This window comes from Syngnathus floridae, chromosome 8, assembly GCF_059516105.1.
Source record: "Syngnathus floridae isolate MCC-2025c chromosome 8, RoL_Sflo_1.0, whole genome shotgun sequence".
In the NCBI taxonomy this organism is placed as follows: domain Eukaryota; kingdom Metazoa; phylum Chordata; class Actinopteri; order Syngnathiformes; family Syngnathidae; genus Syngnathus; species Syngnathus floridae.
Genome location: NC_142420.1, coordinates 6586832 through 6611260, shown reverse-complemented (window position 1 = coordinate 6611260; position 24429 = coordinate 6586832). Strand labels below are relative to the sequence as shown.

Genomic DNA, 24429 nt, shown 5'->3' with positions numbered 1-24429 from the left:
GATTGTACTTTTGACAAGTACGCATAGCTGCTGAACGACTAATTCTAACACTCAAGTCCATGTTTTATATAAATCTGCCTGACACTGCAGTGTTGAGCCCCAGAGCAGTTTGGAGATTGCTGCCATAAGTGCAAGGGGACCCCAAATACTCTTGAACTCTGTCTCACACTGCCTCCATTAGTCTTGAAATTCCACGGCCAGGTAATGGATGCTTTTCCGTGATTGTGACTGTAGCACCAGTGCCTGCAAACATGCCAGTTGCAAAATGCCACACTAGAATTGATTTACTCCAACCTGTCTTCATCAGTGGTAATCAACGTGTTTTGTAATTACCAACCGCGACGGGGAAGCACTAATCTCAGTCCTCATCCAGATTGGCATCCTCCCATGACTTGTTTATCTGGGCTAAGTGGCTTGACACATGACCTAGCCGAGACAGCCAATTAAGCACAGGAGAAAAAAACGATTAGAGGTGCATAATGGGCCTCCTCCCTCACCACTTTTCCTGTCATTAAAAAATAAATAAATAAAAAATCCAGGCCAACCAGATGCTCCCCTGTTTTGCTCGAAAAACTCAACACATTGGCCACCCAAATGTGCGGAGACAGTCCATTAAGTCATACTAACTTTAGAACGGCAACTCAAAGGCTGTACAGACGAACAAGATTCATGCAGAATCGATACGTCAATAATCAAGGTAGAAAACAGATTGCATTTTTGTCCGGTCAATAAGATTGCATGAGCATGCATCCCCAAAACAGGAAGCACAGCGACATTAATGGTGTTACATCACAACAGCACAGAAGCTCAGTGAGGTCAGGGCCGGTATGTACATTTGTTCATATCCTGCCGATGAAACTGGACAGACTGAAACAAGTGATTGTGTAATTGACCCCCACCTGCTGGTAATGCTTATACTGTATGCAAGTCTCATATTGACCGTTTAAAGGAAGAAGAGGGGTCACGTTGTTATTTTTTTAGGTGTTTTTTTTTCTCCCCCCATCCTTGGTGCTGACGACCCATCACTGCCTTTGGAGTTTTCTTGGAAGGGTGCAAATTATAAATTGAATTTCATAATACTCTGTACTTGTAATGTGTGCAATAACAATCAATAAATCTGATTTCTCTTTCTTTCCAACATGCTGCTCCTTACTGAAAGGGAACTCATACTTCTAAAAAAAGAAGCAGTTACCGACTGTGGCCGCATGAGGGCGATAAAATGCATTTAATACTACAACAGTCACTTATAGCCCAACAGCCCAACAGACAATGACCAGCCAGTCTATCTAAACATCTGGAATGATTTAACTTACATAACCATAAATTATCATAACTTATGGCAATGCTTTTCCTTTTATGGGGCGCTGTAGCTTGAGAAAATATATGGATCCTCAACTAGAAGGCTGTCGTGAAATTACCACATGGGAATATACGGTCTCCCTCTCTCTCTCTCTGTGTCCTAAGTCTCTCACCCTCCTACGTCTCTCACGCTCCTACGTCTCTCACCCTCCCACGTTCTCTCTCTCTCTCTCTCTCTCTCTCTCTCTCTCTCTCTCTCTCTCTCTCTCTATAAGTGTACTACGTCTCTCACCCTCCGTGAGATTCACTCGATGACATCGAAGCAGTTTGCAGGGCTCTCCCTTTCCTTTTCCACGCGCACATAAGAGCAGCTGTAAAGAAAAGCTACTTTCTCCTCCATGCAATTGAGAACTTGCCAAGAACTACGGCATGGATGCAAGTGTGCGCGGCATCAATTTAGAATTTGAGGGCATATAACTTTTCACCAATACATGCAAGTTGATTGAAGAACTATGGATTTGTTAGGGCTAAACGAGACCTTCGGCGAGTGTGCAACGTTGCGCGTTTTTTTGGCGCAGAGCGGGAGCGCCAACGCTTCAAACCGGAGTTGCGGCAACATCTCCATGCTGCTCACACCTCGCGGCGCGCAGCCAAAAGGTGAGAAAACACACTGAAGTTGATCAGATTTTTTTTTTTTAATGGAGAAGACGTGGCACTATGACGTTAACACTGTCAACCATGTAATGGTAGTTAGTTATAGTGTCAAACTTATTTTACCAGCTTTGAAATCAAATGTCAAGAATAAAAGTTTAATTTGTTCAATTATCGTTTGTTACTGCTAAAATGTTATTTTAGTGAGGGACCTGGAAATTGACAGATGATTTTATTTCACGGGCCACATGAAATGATGTAACGAGCTGGATTTGGCCCCCGGGCCTTGACTTTGACACCTGTAGTTTACAGTGACCACAATCGCATTCATGGTTACATCTTGATCGACAGTGTCAATCAGAGATGTCAAAAAAAATTTCTACTGAATTGTACTAAGCGCTTTCTCAAATTTTTGGTTACACTGTAAAATATCTTTAAAGTCACATTAGTATAATTTCTGAAAGGAATATTGTTTCACTGTGATTATTTACATCACTAAACTGCATTCCAATATTTTTCAGTAGTTTATGCCGTCTTGTGATAGAAAAGAAACTAAATGAAGCACCTTCCATAGCTCTGCCACATCATCAAACAATTCATGCTATTTTTATCCACCTCTTTAACTGACCCTTCTTAATTGTTTACTGATGAAGTGTGTGTGTGTTGTGTGGGTGTGTCACTGCACAAAATGAAGAATCTTCATTAGGAGTGTCTGTTAACAAAGATAGTTTGCTAAACATGCTGTTGAGATTACCGATGCCCTTCTCAGACCTGTCTCACTGGTTCTTTACTCGACCGCCATCTTCAAGAAGGGTTGGGATGCATTCTGTACAGCTGCCTGTCAATCGCAGCACTACAAGTCATTTAAAGGTGTGTTGCTGGCATGCCAAGCACATCGGCGCAATCCATAGGATGTTTTACATACATGGATGGCTGCATGGTGGTCATCTGACATGTTTGATTTTCAGGGTATGTGAGCATTTGGGAAAACAATTGAATACATAACATTGTCTCTTGATGAATACAGATGTTCTTTGATTGAGTGTCCGTTTGTCTGACTTTGGGCTCAAGAACACTTGATTTTTTTAAGAATTTGTTATGGTTGATATACTGGAGCATGCACAAGCACGCTTGATTTCTTCAGGGGTTAGTTCTAGGCCCCCCTTTTATTTCCCTTTCCTGATTTTTTGGGTCTTTAATTGTGAATTTTTTTGCTTTGACAACAGGCAAATTTATATGACTAAAAAAGATGAGTAATGGACATTCATTGTGATTTGGGAAAAAAAATGTCACCCTTTGTAATCAATCAACTATGACACATTTTTGAATCACGACGACAGCAGTAAAAAAACCAGCACATTCTTGTAACGTCAGATTTTTATAAGAATATAACGGCTCTCACTTCATAGTAAATTCAGAAAATATGCAGTGAATGTATGACATTCAATAAAGACTCGAGTTTTCCCTCAGGCACCATACCGCGAAGTCAAGAGAATATCAGACCCAACATAGCTGCTGTCAGCGTTCGTAGTCACCCACGAAATGATGCCGCACCGGCTCATGGCCACCAGTGTCTTTTCTAGGTCCATTACGCACAAGGTCTGCATTTATGGAGATTACTGACGCGAGGTGAAGTCAAGATTAGCATTGTGACGCATGCATTTATCTCCAGACTCGTCAATACGTCCTGTCAGTGAGCACCTTTAAAAAAAAATCCCTTCCATTTCTTTGAATTGTTCCTATATTTACCGACCTGAGAGTCTTTTTTTTTTTCTAACAGAGGGGTGCAGGTGTTTTGAAGGAACACATCCAACTAGCACAATGAAGATTATTTCACACTCCGGCAGTTGTTCAGACATCAACTGAAGTGGTTTGGCTGAATCGCTGTCTTGTTGAGTGCAGACGAATGAGAAGGTCTTTAGCGAGTCAATGAAAATGTTGATGAGCTATCCAGGATGAGGGCTGATTGCAATTCATCATGCATCAACGGGAGGGCATTACGAGGGTGATGAGAAAGGGGGGAAAATAAATGGCGTGGAGAAAAAGTCACTTTCACACTATTGACCTCAAAATCCTCAATTGGAGCATTTCATGCAATCCCTGTGCCTGCGTGCGTCTGTGCCATGGCACATATGAAATGTGGCACAGAACAGTCACAATATCAGCGGTTTATTGTTAGCTGAGAAAATTTCAAGTTTGTTTGCCATACATGAGATGTTAGCGTCATAGTTAACCGAAATATTAAAAACCGTAATGATCATTGTTCTGGAAAAATGATAGTCTTTGTAAAGGCAAATATTTGCGACATCTCCTGTGCTGGATCTCATTAGACTATGCAAGTGCAACTTTTGTTTTCAATTAGAAGCGGTGCAAGAAGGTCCACCCAGTAGCAGCAGTATGTCACCGCATTGAGGTTTTCATCAACTGTTGTGGCTTGCGGTTGATCTCAGCTGAGGTGACATTTGCAGCGCCGGATAAGACACTCGCGCTGACATTTACCAATACCTCCGCCTTACTGGAGCAAGGGCAGATTTATTATTTTATTCCTGATAGCCACGTTGACACAAGAGCCAACCGCACTAGAAAGTGTCGTGCTGCATACATAGCAGACATGCGGGGAAAAAATATTTCATGGTCCATAAAATGTCAGATTTGTTGAATGAGAAATGCTGATTAAATGTTAAATATTCATGGGCAGACAATGAACTCTGCCACCAGTTAAATGCGTGTCTAATAAAAATCTCTGCACACAATTAATCTTGGTTTAGATGAAAATAAGAAAAGTTGATGGCGTTGAGTAGTTTTATTTTCATAGTGGTGGTTCATTCATAATTTGAACATAATAACATAAAACAAAGAGCTACAAATTAAAATATTTGCCACACAGCCTCTTCTAGTCAACTTTGCACGAGAGGTTTGGTACATTTTGTCAGTTAAACAACAGATTAAAATGATTCAAATAATGAAATAGAAAGTTTCAATCGAGCGTGCATTTTTTTTTTACTCAAAAACTACTTGCTTGCAGAGTAAACAATATAATCCCACCCATCCATCTTCTATAACACTTATTCTTATTAAGGTAAACACAATCTAGAGTCGAACATGGGCGACACGCCAACATCATTATGACATAATTAGCCTTGTGCTTGTTGTCTGTTGTTGTTTGCACAGTAAAGAATAAAACAATGCGCCAGTGAATGCAGCAAATACAAAATGTTATTTATTCCACCATCTTTGAGCAGAGGAGCGATTGAGAATTTCCTGAGCCACCTATTCATGTAAATGTGCTGAAGGAGTTATCAACAGCCAGGCGGCACACAAGGAAGCTAATTGGCTTCGATTAGGTAGAAGCCCGGGCAGCATATTTTGTTCAGTATGGCGGAAAGAGAACCTAATGAAGCAACATATTTTCTATCCAATCACCTGTCGGCACATTTTTTCATACTGTTCAAGCATGCAGGAAAAAAAAAACCGAAGGCCAAGCAGATTTTTAGTTGCTGCCGATCACCAAGCAGCCATATGTTCCACCACCGGCATAAAATTAATTACGGGTGGCTACTTTGTGGACACAACGTCATGGGAGAATACAAATAATCCAAATTCTTAAAGATAACTTAGACGGTACTTTGTCAACAATATGGATTGCCTGCATATACTAATAGCTAGTGGCACTATCAGTGAGTCCAAATTTTCTCTTGCTGATGTCTTCAAAAAGCTTGACCTGGACCTGAATGTTTTTTGATAAGCAAACTGCCCAGCCTCCACCATCTGTGCATTTCACATACAATTTACACCTCATGCAGTTAAGAGAGGAAACGTGGTTGTTATTCATGTGTGTGTTTTGCTTTGCTGCTACTGCCCCTCAAGGAACAATTTTAAGTGGACAATTCAGTTTCCGAGAATTAATCAATGAGGATTTAATTACCTCTCAATCTTAACAAACGTGGCATCCTTGTTGGACGAGCCTACTTTGGCACAAACGTGTTTTAATTCCCACAAATGTGTCATGTAATGGACAAAAAAAACCTCCTGGGTATGAGGACAGAGATAAGAAACGGTTTATTTTTTTGTGTATTCAGGCTTGATTACTTTTGCTTGCACATACTGCTCTACATTTTGGTGATGACATAAGCCCCCTCAACCCCACCCACCACTACGACTGGGTGCACTCGGGTGCCTCTGAGCCTCACAAAGTAGCAGCGGTTGGCTACCTTGTGGAAAAATAAGTCTTGTATGAAAGCAGGGGGTGAAGTGAAGATAACGGTGAGTGCAGAATACTGAACATGACTTGATGCTCCATGATATTATATTTTTTATAAAATATATATATATATTGTAAATATATATAGTAAATATATATGTAAAAACCCACACCCATAATAATATTAATAATAATAATAATAATAATAATATAAAACTCGCACCTCAAATATAAATACAAATATAGTATTTTTCTCAATTAAACAATCCTTTGCTTTAATTGATGCCCCAAATCATCATTTGAAGCTCAGTGTTGAAAAAGCTGAAGTCATACCTCTTGTGTGTGTTTGTATGCGTTAGATGACAACCACACGTTGACGATCCTGATGTACTCGCTCATCTTCTTCTTGAGCGTGTTTGGAAACCTGCTGATCATCGTGGTGCTGACGGTCAACAAGCGCATGCGGACCGTCACCAACTCTTTCCTGCTGTCGCTGGCTGTCAGCGATCTGATGATGGCCGTATTCTGTATGCCCTTCACCCTCATCCCAAGCATCTTGAAGGACTTCATCTTTGGAGCAATCATGTGCAAGATAGTGGCCTACCTCATGGGTGAGAGGGGTTAAGGGAATTGGGGAAAAGATGAAGAAAAAAAAAATTATACAGTGAGGGTGAATAATTATTTGATCCACTGCTGAATTTTGGTCACTGCAAGAAATTAACAATATTTTCTATTATTGCTTAATGATTACGGTTTAAATAAAATCAATTTCTTCCTTCCCAAGGAACATAAGCAGAAAACAAGTGTTACTTGCAAATTATCCCAATGTAATTTATATGATCGGATTAGAAATTTAGAAATATTCAGCTCACGGAATATGAGCACACATCAAATTTTTTTTGTGGGCCTTTATATGGTCTTCCACAACTGGAATAATTCCGCTATTTAGGAGTGAAACAAAAACTTGTGCCACTGCCCTCTACCAATTTCTCGTGGGCGAGTTGACAACACACTTCACCTGTGACTAACACATCCAAACACACATTCACAGTGTGCATATTGAAGTACACGAATAAGAGGTAAAGAGTAATTTCCCGTCTGGTCTTGTCAGGAGGGAAAAGGCAGATGGGATCAGTGTCTGAGGCCAATATGATTTCCTCTTCTACAGATACCCGTGTCCCTGCCTCTCCGTCTTGTTTTGTTTTGTTCGTCACTGGTTCTGTTGTCACTTTCATTGCAGATATCATTAAGGTGCTTTTTACAATGGCCCAAAATCCAGCAGTGATAAGCACCAATGGGTGCTGTGTTGTTGACTAACATTTTGTGTTGTCAACAGGTATATCAGTGAGCATCACTACCTTTGGCCTGGTTGCCATAGCGATTGAGCGCTACAGCGCCATCTGTAACCCTCTGAAGTCCCGGGTGTGGCAAACTCGTTCCCATGCTTATCGAGTAATTGCCGCCACATGGCTGATGGCGCTCATCGTCATGATCCCGTATCCGGTGGTGAGTCAACTGGACTCCTTTCCAGGGCGCAACAACACCACTGCCCATATGTGTCGTCCCAAATGGCCCATCGCCATGGCCGAGCAATCCTGGTGAGTTCAGCTGCAAGAATCTGCAAAATCAATCAATCGTCATTCTTATATTTGTATTGTAAGCAGGTGAATACGTTTGTATAAAAAAATGCTACTGTGAAATACAAAGTAAAGATATTTTCATGTATATAATTAAGTACCCATAAAAGAAAAAAAACAAAGAGGTTACACATTCAGGCTGGGCCTTTGATGGAAACTCAACGAAATCAGAATGCAAAGCCCGCCATTATGTGTGTTGCAGCCGCCTCCAAACAAGCTTCAGTACTTATTTCATGTCAGATTGTCATCTTTGTTTGGATTTCAAAGGAAAAAATCACTTTGGGGGAACAGGTCAATATTATGCTTTCATTTTGCAGCAGATGACATTTTTATCAAGATGATTTTGATGTGCTTTCAAGAACGCTTTCATATTCCACCTTCCCAGATCTGTCTGCTGGGTACAAACACTTTTGTGGGTACCTGCGTCTGTCGTGGTGTCGACCTCTCTGATGCAAGTGAGCAAATTGCATTGATTGTCTCCCTATGCCTTTAAGGTACGTCCTGCTGCTGCTTATGCTCTTTGCCATTCCTGGGGTGGTGATGAGTGTGGCCTATGGACTCATCTCCAGGGAGCTTTACAGAGGAATCCAATTTGAGATGGGCCACAAAAAAGATTCTACAGGTGAGGACATACACAATCCAGGTGATGGAAAGTTATTTTCCTTGAGGGCAATATGGCTGTCAGGGAGAATGAGCGAATGTAGGATTATGTGCTATAGGTATAATGTTCAAAACGTTACTTCACCATCGCCCAGTATTACTATGACAACCAATAAAAAAAAATTGAAGAACGTCAGTTGGACTTGGGAGTTGCAAAAGTTACACTCTTGTCAGAGTCTACTTGATAGGTATTTGACATATATGATGATGTTAGACGACCACATCAGGAAGTCGACTGGTGCAATTCCATACACAATATACAACAATAATAATACTATTTATGACGACAGCACAAGCCTTCCATTTCCTTTTTCGGTTGGGTGCCACTATAGCCAAAATAATAAGCACATATTTAAAGGAGTACCTTAGGGACAGTGGCTGAGCTTTTATATTGGACCTCATTTCATTAGCAATCACTCTGCATGATTTTTTTTTTTTGCCCAAATGAATCCAATTATGACTAAGGATTTTATTAGAGGCATGTGGATGATGAGATGCTATATGCAACTGTCAGTGTACTGACAAAAGGGTCTGAGATTGAGAATAGACTAGAGGAGAATGTCAGAGGATGGAATTGGTTGGCAGGCAGCTGCAGGCATGAACGTCTCCATCTGTTCAGCCATATATATATATATATATATATATATATGTGAGATGGGACGTTAATGGAAAATGACTGAGGCAAAGTTTTTGGATTTTCAAATTTTTGCAGCTGCACTTTATTTAAATTAACATCCCCCTTGCAAAATCTATTTGTGTACCAAAGTTGTATTGCTCATGTACATTCAGTACCATTTTAGATTCTATGCTTATTGTAAACAACAAGATGAGCACATCTCCCTCAGAGATTTGAGATCCTCACTTATGGGGCGTATGACTTGCGACGTTCCACGGTCTCTAATCAAATATGTCATTGTATTAATAATTATTCAATTTCCTCACGGAGATGGTTAAGTGAGTTAATCTGAACATTTCTCATCTGAGCACTGTGGAATGAAAACAAAAATAGCCACCATGCTGCAGGGCAGCGCACAATTTCATCTAGTCTAGTGGTCTTAGTCACTGGCAAACATAATCAAATGTTTTCGCACTGTGGAGTTTTGATGGTAACCAGGGCAACTGTAGGCAGACATTGTAGAAAAAGAATGGAAAAATGCAAAAAAGATTTACATTGTTACATTGTTTTTTAAGGAGTTATTTATTTTTTGCTGTTCAACACAGATGCAAAGAATGGCTTGACTGCAACAGTGTCGTGCGGCAGCGATGACGGCGATGGCTGCTACGTCAACGTCCAGCGTCCCTACTCATTGGAAATGTCCTCAATGTCCGCCTCGGTCAAGACGCCCAAGGCCGACCGGCCACGCAGCAACACATCGGAAGCCAAGCTGGAAGCCAAGAAGCGAGTCATCCGCATGCTGGTGGTGATCGTGGTCCTCTTCTTTCTGTGCTGGATGCCTTTGTACTGCGCAAACACTTGGCGAGCATTTGACGACAATTCGGCCAAAAAAGCCCTCTCCGGCACACCCATCGCCTTTATCCATTTGCTGAGCTACACCTCCACCTGCGTCAACCCCATCATCTACTGCTTCATGAACACCCGTTTCCGGAAGGCTCTGCTCGCTACATTCTCCTGCTGCGCCACCCCTTTCCGTCGCCATCGTTCCCGTGGGCTGAGGGACAACGAGGAGGACGTTATGGCCATGGGACCATCCATGTCCAAGTTTAGTTACACAACGGTCAGCACCATGGGAACAACCTGCTGTGGCTGATGGAGGAAGTGCCTGTCTGGACCAGACAGTTCCCAGGACAACATGGTATACAACATCTGCTTTGTTTAGGCCAAACAGTTGGCATCATGTAGCGATATAGTATCTTAATTCCATAATTGTGAGAAAATAAATCGTCGGATTAAAAATCCCAGCGTCTCGATGAACAGTGTATGCATCAACTAAAACACACAAAAAGGGAAAGTGCTGGCTTAGGTATTAAATCAGAGCTGTACAAATTACAGCGTGGGCGACACATGCAGCCAGCTGTCATATTCCAAAATGAACTGACTCCTACTACGACACTGATTTCATACATAGCTTCTTTAGATTTGCCCAAAAACTAAGAAACGATTTAGAAGTGAAATAGTAATGAGCAAGTTTATTCTTAACGCCCAAATGAATAAATATAGGCGTAAATTAAAATCGTTTCTGCTCCATGTGAAGGTCAGTTTGGTACTGATTGGTCTCGTTTTGATTCTTTATGTAGAGACTGCTTACAGAGGCAGATATAGGATGGAAGGTCACCCCCCAATTTTATAAACACTATTCATAAACATTATGTGTAAATGCATACATATAATTGGTGAGCATATCTTGAACTACGCCGAGATGCTATTTTGACCGATAGTCATTCAACTGCCTTGTGGAATAAGTGCCTGCTTGTTAATGTCCTTGTCAGTACTTAGACTTGAGGTGCGTTGATGTAGATTTAAAAAAATTAAGAAAGTTTAAACAATAAGAAATGGAATCTGCAACTTCAGCAAATGATTGAAAACACCCTTTAGTATTAAACAAGGAAGTGAAGAAACCAACTGTACAGTACTATTTTGACAGCAAACTAGCTGGTTCATCCAACTAGTGCACTCCATTTACCCTCAATTGCTTCAGAGCCCACTTAATCACTAAATCCACAAAATTGTTGATTAATTAGTAGATTATTACTCACATCCTTAATTGCAATAGCCTAGTCTAATCACCATCAGGCTCATGCCTGCCAAAATCTCTGCACCGATGATAAAAATAATTGTGGGTCAATTTGCACTTTTTTAAATCTTTGACAAGTAATTGATGATCAAATTATTGATGTGATATATATATTTGGTGATTATTTTGGTGCTGGCTAACGTAGCGTTAGGCCTGGCACATGGCTACTGATTAATTTGAAGGCCAATCAGTTTAATTTGCATTTCTAAAACAACAAATTTGCCTAAATTACCTTTAATAATGCTTTGTTTTTTGCATGTTCTTATTAATGACAAACGATATATGTGAAGACACTGTTAATGATTTTTCACATTAAGAAGAAAAACGTCAATGTGCACCCCGTGGTTGGGACTTCTGATAATGAGTATTTTTGTTTTTCCCCGTAACAGCAAATTGGCAGCAGCCTTCAATACTTAACAGTGGGTATTATGTAATTATTTGTACATAAGTTCAGGCACTTTTCAGAGACTCCATATCCCTGCAGAACTAATGTGCCAGCTTCATCATTACTGCAACATGACTTTCATCGTTATCACTAATACATACTGATAGCTCCATGATGGTTGCTAGGAGTATAAACTACTTCTGAAAGGAATCACGGGTTAAGAGGGCATTGTAATGGAAAATACATTGTGTGCATATGTGTTTACTGTATATAGAAAACTATAGGAATCTAATAGCGACTGTGTTTATGACTGACACTTAGAAAGCTTTTTTTTTTCTTCAGAGAGCTTAGTGAGAATAATTTCCCTGCGGTGTCACAAAAGGTTGTTGACAGACAAGCCGGCTCATCATCTTGCCACTTATAATGACATCAACTTATTAAATTTAGTGTAGCAAATAGTGTCACTCATTTTTCTTCCATAGTGAAATCCATACCGAGCAAACTGTACTAGTATAAGACATGCTGTGATTTGAAGCCAATGCAACGCAATACATTGAGTTGGGCATGTTTATCTATCCCTTTTTTGAAAAACCAGCTATTGATTTGGGCCTGGGCCGCTTCGGCAGACTAAAAATAAAACTAATTTTCCTTTTTTTATTTTCCAAATAAGTTTTCCAATGGGAAAATATACGTCAGCACACCCTAATGAGGATAAGCGATCTAAAAAAATGGATGGATGATGCTCTTCTTATACTAATCAGTCATGTGGCAATGAGTTGGCCTTTAATGGAGTGGCAAGTCATTATTATGCTGTTGGTTAAAGCCGACCTTCGTTTCTGTGAAGACCACACCAAATGATTGATTTCCCACTCCAAGTTTCTGATCACCAGGCTTGATGTGAGCAATTGTTCCTTTTAACATTTTGTACCCCAATCCTCTGGGAAAGACCGCATTCTTTGCGGAAAAGTGTCACTGACAAATGAAACAGGTGCTGTTTGGAGAAATATTGCAAGTGGATGATAAAGATGCTGTCTAAGCAAGGAAAAAGAAGAGCAAAATTACATTTGCAGTCTGAGTTCTAATCCTAATATCTGCGGATTAAAAAAATACCTCAAACATTATTGCCCCAAGTGCATGCAGCCCTAAAATATAATTTATGGTTTGAGGTCCTAAATCAAGTGTTTATAATATGAATTGAAAACAAAATTCTTCTTGGTTTATCATTTAAAAGCAATTTGGAGAAGCACCTCTGGTTTGAATATGATAAAGCTTGGAGCAATGTTAGGAAACAAAAAAATCACAACAACCAGACTTCAAACTTAAAAAAAACATTTGAAGAGGAAAATTCACCACAGGCTGAAGCAAACAACAATGTAAACAATAATAATAATAATAATAATAAAGTGTAGGAGAAGGCATAATGTGTAAAATGGAGGACGGCCATAACATGCCGTTTTCGCTGCGTTTTGGACGACAGCTAAAGTACTAACTTTATAGTATAGCGCTAATTTATATTTTTCATCAACATAGATATATGAGGAGAATCTTTTATTAAAGTTGTAATATTTTGTCTAGGAGGATGGATGGAGGACCTTAACCATACTGCTGTACAGACAATTTCATTCACGTGGTGCGTCGTAATACCATGAAGATTAAAGGCCGCGTTTTATGAGAGTCACGCATTCGAGCATTGTTTAAATGTACACCGTCTCCGAGGCGGATTTGGGATTAGAGTGACAAGCTTACAGCAAATGTCAACAAGAATACACGGTGACACGAGAGTTTTTCATGCACGAATAACATGCGTTGCTGCTCATCTGTCTTTGAAATAATAAACACAATGCAACTTGAAATTCTCTTGTAGGTACGTAATGCATTCTCTTGTTTTGTGACGCTGTGTGAAGGAAGTGTTTTAGCGATAGTGCGCCATGTTTCTAAGCAGCTTGTTACTGCCGAAGGCGACATGAAGAATGAGGGAGGGGCACACTTATGTCCACTTGAATTGTCCAGCTTGGCAGGCCACTCTTGCATTAAATGTCGCTTGATTGTACGCTGTCAGTATTTTCTCTAATCCCTAATGTATTTATATGGGTCAGTGTTGTTTGGGGACCAAATGGCAAATTTGCTTCAGGCTTTGACATGACATCACATCATGGTAACACAGCAGAGATTCATGTGACTGTTGTCTTTTCTGGAACGGAGTGACATTGTGAAAAGTGTGCTTTATTGTGACAACTGTCTACAAATGCTCAAAGCATCTTTGTGCAACTGTAAGGCCTTTTGTGTTTACTTGTAATTGGATTGTAATCGGAATTATAGTCTGAGGTTACATGGAGGGGGTACAACGAATCTACCTCTGTGAACAAATAAGGAAAGGAAATCCCTCAACAAACTGTATTCAACAATAAGAATGTTGTACCGAAGTGAGTTTTTTTCTCTGCCGCTGCTTGTTTGTGTAAGATTTAAAATAAAGTCACATTAAACTATCATCTACCCTTTTCTTAATATCTACTTATGTTGAACAATATGGATGTTTTTTTTTCAACTAAGATGATTTTTTATTTCCTTAAATCACAAAACACAAGTATGACAAAAAATGCCATTTTAAATATGGACAACAAATATCCATACGTGCAAAATACATGTGCTTTGTATAATTTAATATTTTATAATACATTTAAAAATGTATGTATAAAATATTCACTATTCAACAACTTAGGAGGCATCACATTTTTAATCCCCCTAATTCTACGAAAAAAAACAAAAACAAAAAACAAACTGGTAAACTTCTATTATATTGTACATTTTCCCCAAAATGAAAAAAATATGATCTATAAAATATGTATATACATATAAAATACATATCAATATATATATAATATATATTAATAATACTACTACTAAGAATAATTACTAATAATATATATCATTTATATTTATATACTATGTATAATTTTTAAGTTTGATTCAAACTGTTCCCTTTGAAAATAGAATTGCAAGTTAAACCCGAAAGAATGATGATCAACTCTGTTGTTTGAATCATGATTCTTTAACAAAAAGCTAAAATGCCAGAGGAGTAGCACAAAAGCACTAACTAATGGAGCGGATGGAAAACATGCCGTTGGAATCCTTAACTTGACCTTCCAGTGACAAGCTGACACGTGTTTGACATTTTAATTGTGACAGATAAGAGTGACCATGAAGAGGTGATCATCTCCAAGCGCTGCCGATCATTTAGACGCTCAGGCTGAGGATAATGGACGACTATTGATTAAAGTGTGTACTTGTTATCAATACTAAGGCTCCGATGGGGATGAGAGCGTCCTCGTCACACTCTGTATGGACGAGGGTTCGACCCAGATCCATGGAGGATTTCATCATCCTTACAAGTGAAGAATGATCAACGCAGTGATTAGTAGCAAGTAAAGCAATTGTTTTAAATTGCACTGCTGTCACTGACATTTCTTTGCTGACAATAAGCCTTTTGACAGATTGATAAGGTTGAACCTCAATGCTGCTAGGTTTTTCAGGGTCTCGGAACATTGCTTGTTTGGCAAATGTCATACAAAGTACATTCATGAAGATTGCTTCTACTCGCCCCGTCATTCAGACTGACTGACAACATTGTCACATATTGAATATTCATATTGAAAGGCAGACAAAGCATGTCAGCGGAGAGATGCACGCTGTCGCACTTGTCCTCTCTTCTGTTGTATTGGAATAATCTAATGCACTGAAAAAAAATCACGATTTTGGGGTTTGGGATCGACGGAATCTGAAGAGCACAACTTTTGTTTCTGTGATTAAATAAACTTGACTTAATCTATTTTGTTCAGTCATTTCTTTTTAAAATACACGCTTTACTGATCTTTTCTTAAAAAGGGTGCACAGTTATGAACTTATCAAATAAACAACAGCAGTGACCGAGAGGAGAAAAAAAAAAACGTTTTTTCAAGGACAAAGAAGTCCAAAATAGAAAGAGAGTAAGGGCAGTTTGGGATGATTTTTTTTCAGTAGAGCACTTACTAAACAAAAGCATTCATTTAATTTAATCGATACCTGTCACTTAGCAACTGACTACATATATTCTCTCTACTCTCTCTCTCTCTCTCTCTCTCTCTCTCTCTCTCTCTCTCTATATATATATATATATATATATATACGCACACACACAAACATATAAATATATATTGTAAAACAAAAGCTAAATTACTACTTTTTTTGTCTCACAACTGCAGATCGGCTCAATAATAAGGTGAACAGAAAGTGGAAGCTTAGACCAAAGTTGCATGCTTGTAGTAGATAAAAAAATAACAACCTAACACAAAATTTCACACAAAGCTTGTTATGAGTTTTTAAATTGTTAAAATGACTGTTCATGGGTAAAATTAATATCCATGTTCATCTCTGAAGAAATATATGTAAAAGTCCTTTTAAATGTGGAAAAAGGCTGTGGGTGAGGGAAACTGTGGAACTGGGTCTTTTTTCATTTAAATCTTTTTTTTGTCTCAGAGAGGAATTTCAAAGCACAGACTCTGGAGCTGCGGGGTAAGGGTGGGGGTGGCACACTAGCCATTTTATCTTCTCTGACGTGAGGCACATGCAGCGTTCCACCGTGTTGTAAAAAATGTATGATTCCCGCCTTGTGGGAATGGTTTGGGGAAGATTTTGCTGTTCAAGCAGTGCACACCAGAAAGGTCCATAAAGGCAAGATGGATGATAGTGACCAATAACATATTTTCACTTCCTGGTGGTGGTACCCTGATGCTTTTGTCCACAGTGTACGACATATCTTGGAACAATTTATTACAATGACTTATGAAATGCACAACAAACATGTTTGTGAGTGTGCAGTCACGTACGCAGAGACACGATCACATTTAAATTTTTTTTTTTTTTTTTTTTGTAATGTCACCTGGGCAACGGTCCTTAATGACTGATGATGGGTACAGAGGAGAGGAAGAGGCAAAATGAGCCTCATCCTCTCTGACTACGCAGAGCTGAATTCTAACTTGTTCATTAAACTCTGAAATTTTTTCAGCCATGGGAAATTAGCAGTTAATTTCAAACAGAGCAAAACACGCACAAAGCTCACAAATGGAGGGAATACAGAAAATTACAATTATTGCGACGGGAATATCAGCACAAAAAGTCTGCCTATTATGGGCCACATTTTTTGCCGTAATTTCGAAAGGGTCATTATTGTTATTTTCACTATTATGTTATTTTCATAATTCTCACTGTTATATATGCAGGGTTTTTACTTAATGCTACTATTTTCCAACTGACTTCAAGTGAAGGAAGCTCTACCACATGCTGCATTTAAATGAAATATTGAACAAAATTTCCTCGATCCAAGGTGTTAAATCATGATTAATTATCGAAGACTTGATTCGTATAATTAATATTGAGATTGGAAGAATCACCGAATGTCTGTCTAGTGTCGTATTGACCAAAAAAAAATGCTGCTCGGAAGCGTCAAATTTGCATAGCTGACAATTAATTTGCAGTCAACAAGAGCGACAATGCCTTTGCTAGTTGCAGCCAAGTGGTTAGTCCTGATCGCTCCAGACAGAATTAATCATTTACACAGACTACTTCGCTCAATTGAGTGACATCTGGGTTGAAATTTGTTCTCTAACCAATTATACACCTTCTGCTCCAAAATGGGAGTCACATAGTCAAGGGAACTAAATCATCAGTACACATGCTCAATATTCTACGATGATTTATGAAGTGCGAATACACATTTGATGATCTCAATGTATAGTCACAGCTAAGGCTGTCCCAAATGTGTAAAGGCATACCTTGTGTTACTCAACACAGATGTCTCTCAGCTTGGGGCATATCGACCTTTGCTTAACCTCTTTGGTCTTCATCTCATGCGACGTCTCCTCAGAGGTGTGCTCAGAGGACCCCATGACCCCCTGGGCTGTGTTCCCAGTTTTGCTGGTGTTGACAACACAGCATGTCCAATCTATCAGCACTAATTGTTTGCTTTCCTTCAGCACCACTCTCTGGAGAAAGAATCAAGCAAGGAATCAAACAGGTCACGTATTATGAAAGGCATTCAAAGAGAAGAGGATTTTTAGGTCCTTTTTATGTTTAGTTAATTTGGAGCCAGGATTGGTTTCACTTTCGCTTTGGTGTCCTTGCATTATTGTCAAAGCACAGCATCAGAGTGTGGTGACATGGCTGAAAAAATGTGAGCAATGAAAATGAACTTGCCTGGTTTTTGTCATCATGTGGCTTCAAATATTGCAACAAGTGCAACGAATGAGGTATACGGCGGGGATTAGGAGATAATGAAAACAAAGATGACCGGAAAACGACATTACAGTGGAACCTCTGCCCGTCAAACAAATTGCTTACGTTAAATTAAATCAGCGGCTTTGTAAAATCGATTATAAAAATCCATTTCCATTTTAAATATGTTGTTGGTATTTTGATGAAGCATTGAAGTCATTTAATTTGATCTGCCCTGGCCTTATGATATATAGTTAGTCAGGCATCTAAAATTGCACAGATTTTTTTGGGTCATATATTTATGACCAATTATCTCAATTTGTTTTATTTAAATTAATTTATAATTATTACTTTATTTAAATTAGTCAATTTTAAGCTTCCAATGTATTGTATTAATGGTATTTAACTAATATCAAAGGCAAGGAAGAAGCAGCCAAGTGCTTTTTGCCCTTCCAGCTGTTGGGGTTTGCATGCATCCATAGCTGGCCCTTCCTTTCCTTCACATCCACTCATAGTTTGTGTTTCATGAGCCAGCTCTGGCTAAAACGGATCCAACATTCATCGCCGGTGGGGAAGCATGTCACGGATGATATGCAGAGCAAACATAATTCCCTGCCAGACTCCTTGCTTTTAAATCCTAGTGGAAGGAACAAGTGCCAAAAATAGGACGCATAGTGACCGTACATTTACTGAATACATCTCAAAATTGGGTGAGGCATTTGCGGATTTTTAAAGCGCAACAAAACTGCGTGTTTGAGTAAGAAAACAAACACAAGTGGGGACTCCATATTCAGGATTAGTGTTTACAGAAACAGGTTGCTTGACCCACACCACAACAATTCATCCAAATTCATGAGCGGATGTGACACAAGACCACCCACGGAAAGATAAGGTGAAGAAAAGCAAAGTCATTTTGATTAAAAATGTTTTCTGCATTTATGTTGATACTCTTGTTGACAAAGCACTCTTAAGGACATGGGGATGATATTCGAAGGTGTTCCAGGTGATAGATGCCCCTGCACCTGCCGTGGAGATTTACTGTAACACAACCTCACGCCTTGAGACCCGTCTACTTCTGAAAACAGCTTGATAAGGACTTTAATTTTCCTGCCAGTGAGCGGAAAAGAACGTTATGCTGACAGGGCAGGGGCTTCTCGCTCGTCGAAGCTTAACCGATTGGAATCCCCCAGTCGAAGCTCGGATCTGGACTGGATTATTAGACGCCGTGGGCCGGCAAGAGGAAGCGCTGGGAGCTGTCCAGAAGGTTTTATCTACTGGGCCTTCTGCGGTACACTTGCGGAGTCGATCCATATGGAATTAATTCGGATAGCCAGTGAATAATACGAGGCACGGAAACTCTTAGTCAATTGAAATAATGGACCAAAGTAAGAATCATAATTGTTGCATGTTGTGATAGAATCGGAAAATCGTTTTACTGCACAATACATCGAGATATATACAGAATCGTTTTTAATTGGAGGGATATATCTTCAAACAAAATGCCACATTCACAGAGTTTACAAGTTAATTTAAGATGATAGGAAATTGATTGCATTATACACTGAGCTGTACCATATCGAATCAAATCGTATTCCTGCTGATTCGAATCAAATTGAATCGCTCCGCTTTAGAACTGTCCTTGAATCAAATCGGACCTCATGCGATATCTATCAAAATGTCTTTTATTGGAGAGATGCACACCTTTATGATACTTGAATGGCTGATTAAACCATCCGCAAGGCACGGCAAGACGTTATTAACCACTATAACTGGACAGTGGTCCAATTTCAAAGAATAGCACAGAATGCGGTTTGAAATAGAGGAGGTTGGACAAGCTTGGCTAATGTGATATTTTAGAAGGTCTAGGATGGACAAGCGCTGCACTTTGAACACGGTGGAGGTTAAAGCAGGCACATTCTATTTTTAGACGCCAAGCCGCTTTAAAGTGTTTCATAACAGCAGTTCATATTATGTCACTGATGGAGGGGGGGGGCGAACATCTGTATTGTTTTAATTATGAGCTTCCTGTCGGTTTTGGAGGCTGTAGTATCACATGCTTGTCTAATAATCAGTCATTTGGGGGAAAAATAATTAAAAATGGTCAAATCTCCAGTTACAGGGTGACAAACTGACATCAAGTCTTGGAAGTTTTTAATAGTAGGCCCACAAATACACTACACGTCTCATTCGATTGGTCAATATATAAATGACAGTGGATTTGATTGTGTGGTATACTAACGGGAGTCCAAATAAAAGACAGCTCAGCAGCCTTCTTAAAATCTGTGCCCAGAGCGAAAGGTCCTCTGTACAGCTGTGCTGACGAAAACACCACGTTATAATCCCTGCTCTGCCATTCGGATCTCTCCGACCCAAAAGCCTCCAAAATCCGCTTTTCAATTGCATCTGCCCATCCAGCGGAACACATGTACTGCAGGTTGGGCAACTACCACCCGCCACCGTCAACCCAAAATTATTAGATTTTTTCCTATTGGACCAGTATCGTACCTGGCATACTGATGGTTCAATCAAGTGGACCGCTTCTATGGTTCAGAATTTAATATCGCAACAGATGTTTCCATCATAGACAGTTAAGGGCCCTCAAAGCAAAGAACACTTGAGTCATTTGTCTAACATCTCAGGTCGGTACTCTAAAGTTGAGCACAGTGTTATTTTTAATTCCGGTAGTCTTCCTCCAATTTGGTGGAGTTTCAAAACAAAATTTGATTAAAAAATTGATTATATTTGGAAGAACCAGACACGCTGCTTGCACGATCCAAATCAAAGTCTTTTGTTCGCAACAAGCTAGTCAACAACATGTCAAGTGGCCACCATCTATGTGGAATTGTCTAAATAAAATGAATGAGCACTTCAAACGCCTCCAAAATCCTCCATAACAAGCTAAAAAAACAAAACAAAACAAAACAAAAAGAATACAATACAATACACTACTACAATTACTCATTTCGTTAATATCAAGAGCAAGGTAAAAAAAAAACACAACAGAAAAACAAAATGGAAAAAAAAAAAACATCCCAAAATCTCGTAATATAAATAATGTTCAGTAAGATTGACAAGACATTACAAAAGACATCGACAGCTGGTTCCATTACGTCCAAGCCAAAAATGCAATAATACTGCACTCTTGTGATCAGTATATTTTTTTTGTAATGGCAGCAATTTAGCGTCAAAAGAGACCGATCAGTCTCTGTGACACTGACGTATAGGCAGAAACTCCATTTAGGTGATTGAGTGAAGATACTAGAGCAGGTTGTCTGCTTTCAAATAGAGAACATCTACATTAGATTTTCTTTGCATCAGAAAGAAACTCCTGGGCCTCAAGCTGATTTACAGACGAAAGGTTTCTTTCTGTCTGGGTGCTGCCATTTAATTTCACTGTTCTTTGAGGGGTGCTGTTGCTAGTAGCAACAGTTTTCCTTTCTGTCAGATGCAAGCATAATGTTGGACCTATTAAACAAGACATGAGTTTTTAAAGTGCTGTGACTAATTTTGCTTTTCTGAGTGTGAACTCTACAGCCACAAAATGACAAGACAAAAAAAAAAAAAACATTGAAAATTTTGGATAGCATTTAAATATAAAAATAAAAATGGAGAGTCGTTTTTGTGGTCAAAATTCAATTTCTGCATGACGACAGACATTTCATTAAAAAAATAATTAAGTTCAGCATCACAGCCAAAGATAATTGCTTTTAATTGTACAACAACAGGGATGACCATCTAACCCTAAAGCAATCACATGCAACACGTATACTACATTTGTGCAAATGTACTTTCTACTTCATTACACTCCAACCAACAAAATAAATGCTATTGTCTATAAATTATAATGCCTGATTGCATGAGAATATGTTCAATTGTATTCGCTGGACAACATTCTACCCTTTGATTTGATTTATGAACAAGTGTGCACGCCATAAGCATCACACTGCTTACATTGCTCAACCTGCATCCAGAGCCATCGTTCCCAAAATACAGATTTCAATACATCCAATTTAGAGGCTTTTACTTTTTACTACTTCTTTAAACTGTTTGTGTACCAATTCTCTTTTAATGATTCGCAACCACTGTGCCATGGCACATTACTTTCCATCAGTTCGATTCTCAAGTGTTCACTGAATTGGTCTAAGATGATCAATAATTAAATTAAAAGTACATTTGACAGCAATTACAAATAAAATAGTTAAGTAACTTTTCAAAGTAAATTAAAGAAAAATAAAGTAGTACAATTACTAAAAGTACATACAGTGCAAGAAGATGATTTTGGAAAATGTTATTTTAAAAATTCTTTGGAAGACCTTTATCGTATGGGGGGGGAAAAAAGGGAAAACCTGGATTTAAATGCATTGGCACGGAGAGCAGACTGCACTTGACATGTCCTTATGTTTTATTTATTTCATATTTACCTTATTTATTTATATCCAGTATTCTGTATAATTATCATACAGAGTATCTGTCCAAGTAAGAACGTTACATGAAGCTTAGTAGAAATGACAGCAGCAATCCTTCAAATTTAATTAATAATTATTCCTTGGTGGAAAGGCCGATTATGTATAATTAGCTCGCCTAATGACCATGTCCATTCAAGATTTTAAAAAAGTAGGATAGTTATAAATCAAGTAGTAATGCTCAAAGTTCAATTTGATTAGGAATATATGTTTTTTTTTTCTATAAAACGGAATTATTACTTTAAACTCAATCTATTAATGTAATTAAATTAATCTAAGGGCTTCTTTCTAACACATTTACCTTCAAAACAATCTTTTCTGGTTTTGTCCACATTCTATCATAGTCAAAGAGTGTTACCTGTCTGTGTTGTCATATTGTGATGGATTACTTCCTGCTCCAAGATTAGGAGGTTGACACTGCAAGACAAAAATAAAATCTAAATTAGATGCTTACAATGGTCTAAGGTGAAAGCTCAACAAGGTGCATCCCATTCTGAAAATTATTTGACACTTATTAAATAGCGGAAATATCATAATTCTATGGTGGAACCGCCAAGTCAAATCCTAATACTAAGTGTTTCACGATGCTGGTTGACTTCCAAGTTATTACATTTTTTTTGTTCAATTCCCATAAGAAATAATGTAAAGTGAATTCATTATTTCAAGACTCAGTCACCAAATTTAAAAGCCTTTTTCAACATTATTTTTAATATTCACAACTATCCAATGATGTGGAAAATACTCAACCAAATGACAAGAAATAAATAACTCATAATAGAACGACTTTTGGAACCATGGCAGTTTGTATTATGTCCAAGCGTGTGCTTTACTTACACCTTTGTAATTGTGTTAGAACACTTCCAGTATATGTGGCTGTGTGGCAGACCAATCCCAGAGGCCATTTTGTTGATCACTATATAGTCGCAGGTCCCTTAAGTGCGTCACTGGCTCCACACTATAAGAAGTCACAAGTGAAAATGGGTGTCAACACTTTTGCAATAGTGACATCTGTGATATTTCATAGTTGAGAGAAATATGTGCGACTGGACTGATCAATCACAGTTTTATTTTGTTCAGTGTGCCGGGGTCATTATAAGGCATGAGCGAGAGCTATCAAAAACTTCAGACAAAAAAATATATATATATATTCGGCATGTCTAATTGGATGTAAAAAGAGATGATCAATTTTAGAATAACGTTGACTTTTTATCTCTCTCTCTCTCTCCAAGGTTGGCAAATTGCTGCCATCAAAAGACATTTTTATTGCTATTTAAGTGAACATGTGTAGCCATAAAACTGAACTTTGGGAGACCAATTGTCTGTAGCTCGCAGCTATGTGTGGCTCCTTATACGGTCATTGTTTCGAAAATACTCTAAATGCAGGCGAGCAGGGAGTGCAACAGGCAAACTGATCACTTAGTGCGATTGAAGAAAAAATCCTTTCGAGGGCTATACATGAAAACTGGTGAGAGACAGATATGTGGTCTACTGCAGTACAATAAAGATCTTAATAGATCTTAGAGACTTTTTACTTCCCAACCTTTTTTAGGCCATGTGTGCCCCCTCACTCATACGTCTTAATGATTCTCCTCAAGTAGCACGTGATTTGTGCAATTGTAAAGAGAGCTGTCGGAAAATAAGCACTAGAAAAGTTGCTTGCTCAATTGGAAACTTCTCGTAAATTTCTATGGTGGCGAAACTTGTGTCAGGATTATGTAAACACTGAATTCATTGTTTTTATCTTACATTTGATATCCATCTTCATTTGTTTATTATTCTTCCAGGTTCCTCGGTCAGGTCACAGAGTGGCTGGCTCTTGTTAAGTTCCACAAGACAATTCAAAAAGTCCATTGCAAAGAAATGTAAATAATGTACAAGTTTAGAATTTACGACTGCTGATAGGGGAGGGTGGAATGACTCTTAACACACCTAACATTAAAAAAATATCTGTCAGGATAACCTAGGGGCCAAAAGATAATTGGGCCTGTGCTTATTTTGAATGGAAGGAGGCGAAATTGGGCTGCAAATCATCTCATTATGTTCATCTGTGTATCTCATTTAAGATTAAGGGCCCTATTTTCGTATACAGGCGCACAGCATAAAAACTGGCACATCTTCATTTTTGTGCTGGGGC

General features: G+C 38.8%; 1 protein-coding gene and 1 long non-coding RNA gene across 4 annotated transcripts; one reads left to right on the top strand and one right to left on the bottom strand.

Moving 5' to 3' along the window:
* The first annotated feature begins 1516 nt into the window (after window positions 1–1516).
* cckbrb (cholecystokinin B receptor b) lies at window positions 1517–14075 on the top strand. Of its 3 annotated transcripts, XM_088382825.1 has the most exons (6): window positions 1517–1956; window positions 6511–6762; window positions 7488–7749; window positions 8283–8410; window positions 9670–10262; window positions 13162–14075. In XM_088382825.1, the coding sequence occupies exons 1-5, from the start codon at window positions 1812–1814 to the stop codon at window positions 10215–10217; spliced, it is 1335 nt and encodes a 444-aa protein (XP_088238951.1). In that variant the 5' UTR covers window positions 1517–1811; the 3' UTR covers window positions 10218–10262; window positions 13162–14075. The 3 variants fall into 3 exon arrangements, with proteins under 3 accessions (XP_088238951.1, XP_088238950.1, XP_088238952.1); XM_088382824.1 differs by having other exon boundaries at window positions 1519–1956; window positions 9670–14075; XM_088382826.1 differs by lacking the exon at window positions 1517–1956 and adding an exon at window positions 5097–6213 and having other exon boundaries at window positions 9670–14075.
* Window positions 14076–21844: 7769 nt separating this feature from the next.
* On the bottom strand, window positions 21845–24098 carry LOC148394239 (uncharacterized). Its single transcript, XR_015859699.1, has 3 exons — window positions 24042–24098; window positions 23130–23250; window positions 21845–22712 (listed from the first exon to the last, which is right to left on the bottom strand). It is a non-coding gene; the product is annotated as an uncharacterized LOC148394239 (long non-coding RNA).
* Between the last annotated feature and the right edge of the window lie 331 nt (window positions 24099–24429).

Bases quoted from the DNA above. Each gene is read 5' to 3' on its own strand.
- cckbrb (XM_088382825.1), top strand. From the start codon at position 1,812: ATGGATTTGTTAGGGCTAAACGAGACCTTCGGCGAGTGTGCAACGTTG. The intron at 7,750-8,282 runs GTGAGTTCAGCT...TATGCCTTTAAG, and splicing joins GCCATGGCCGAGCAATCCTG to GTACGTCCTGCTGCTGCTTA. The intron at 8,411-9,669 runs GTGAGGACATAC...TGTTCAACACAG, and splicing joins CCACAAAAAAGATTCTACAG to ATGCAAAGAATGGCTTGACT.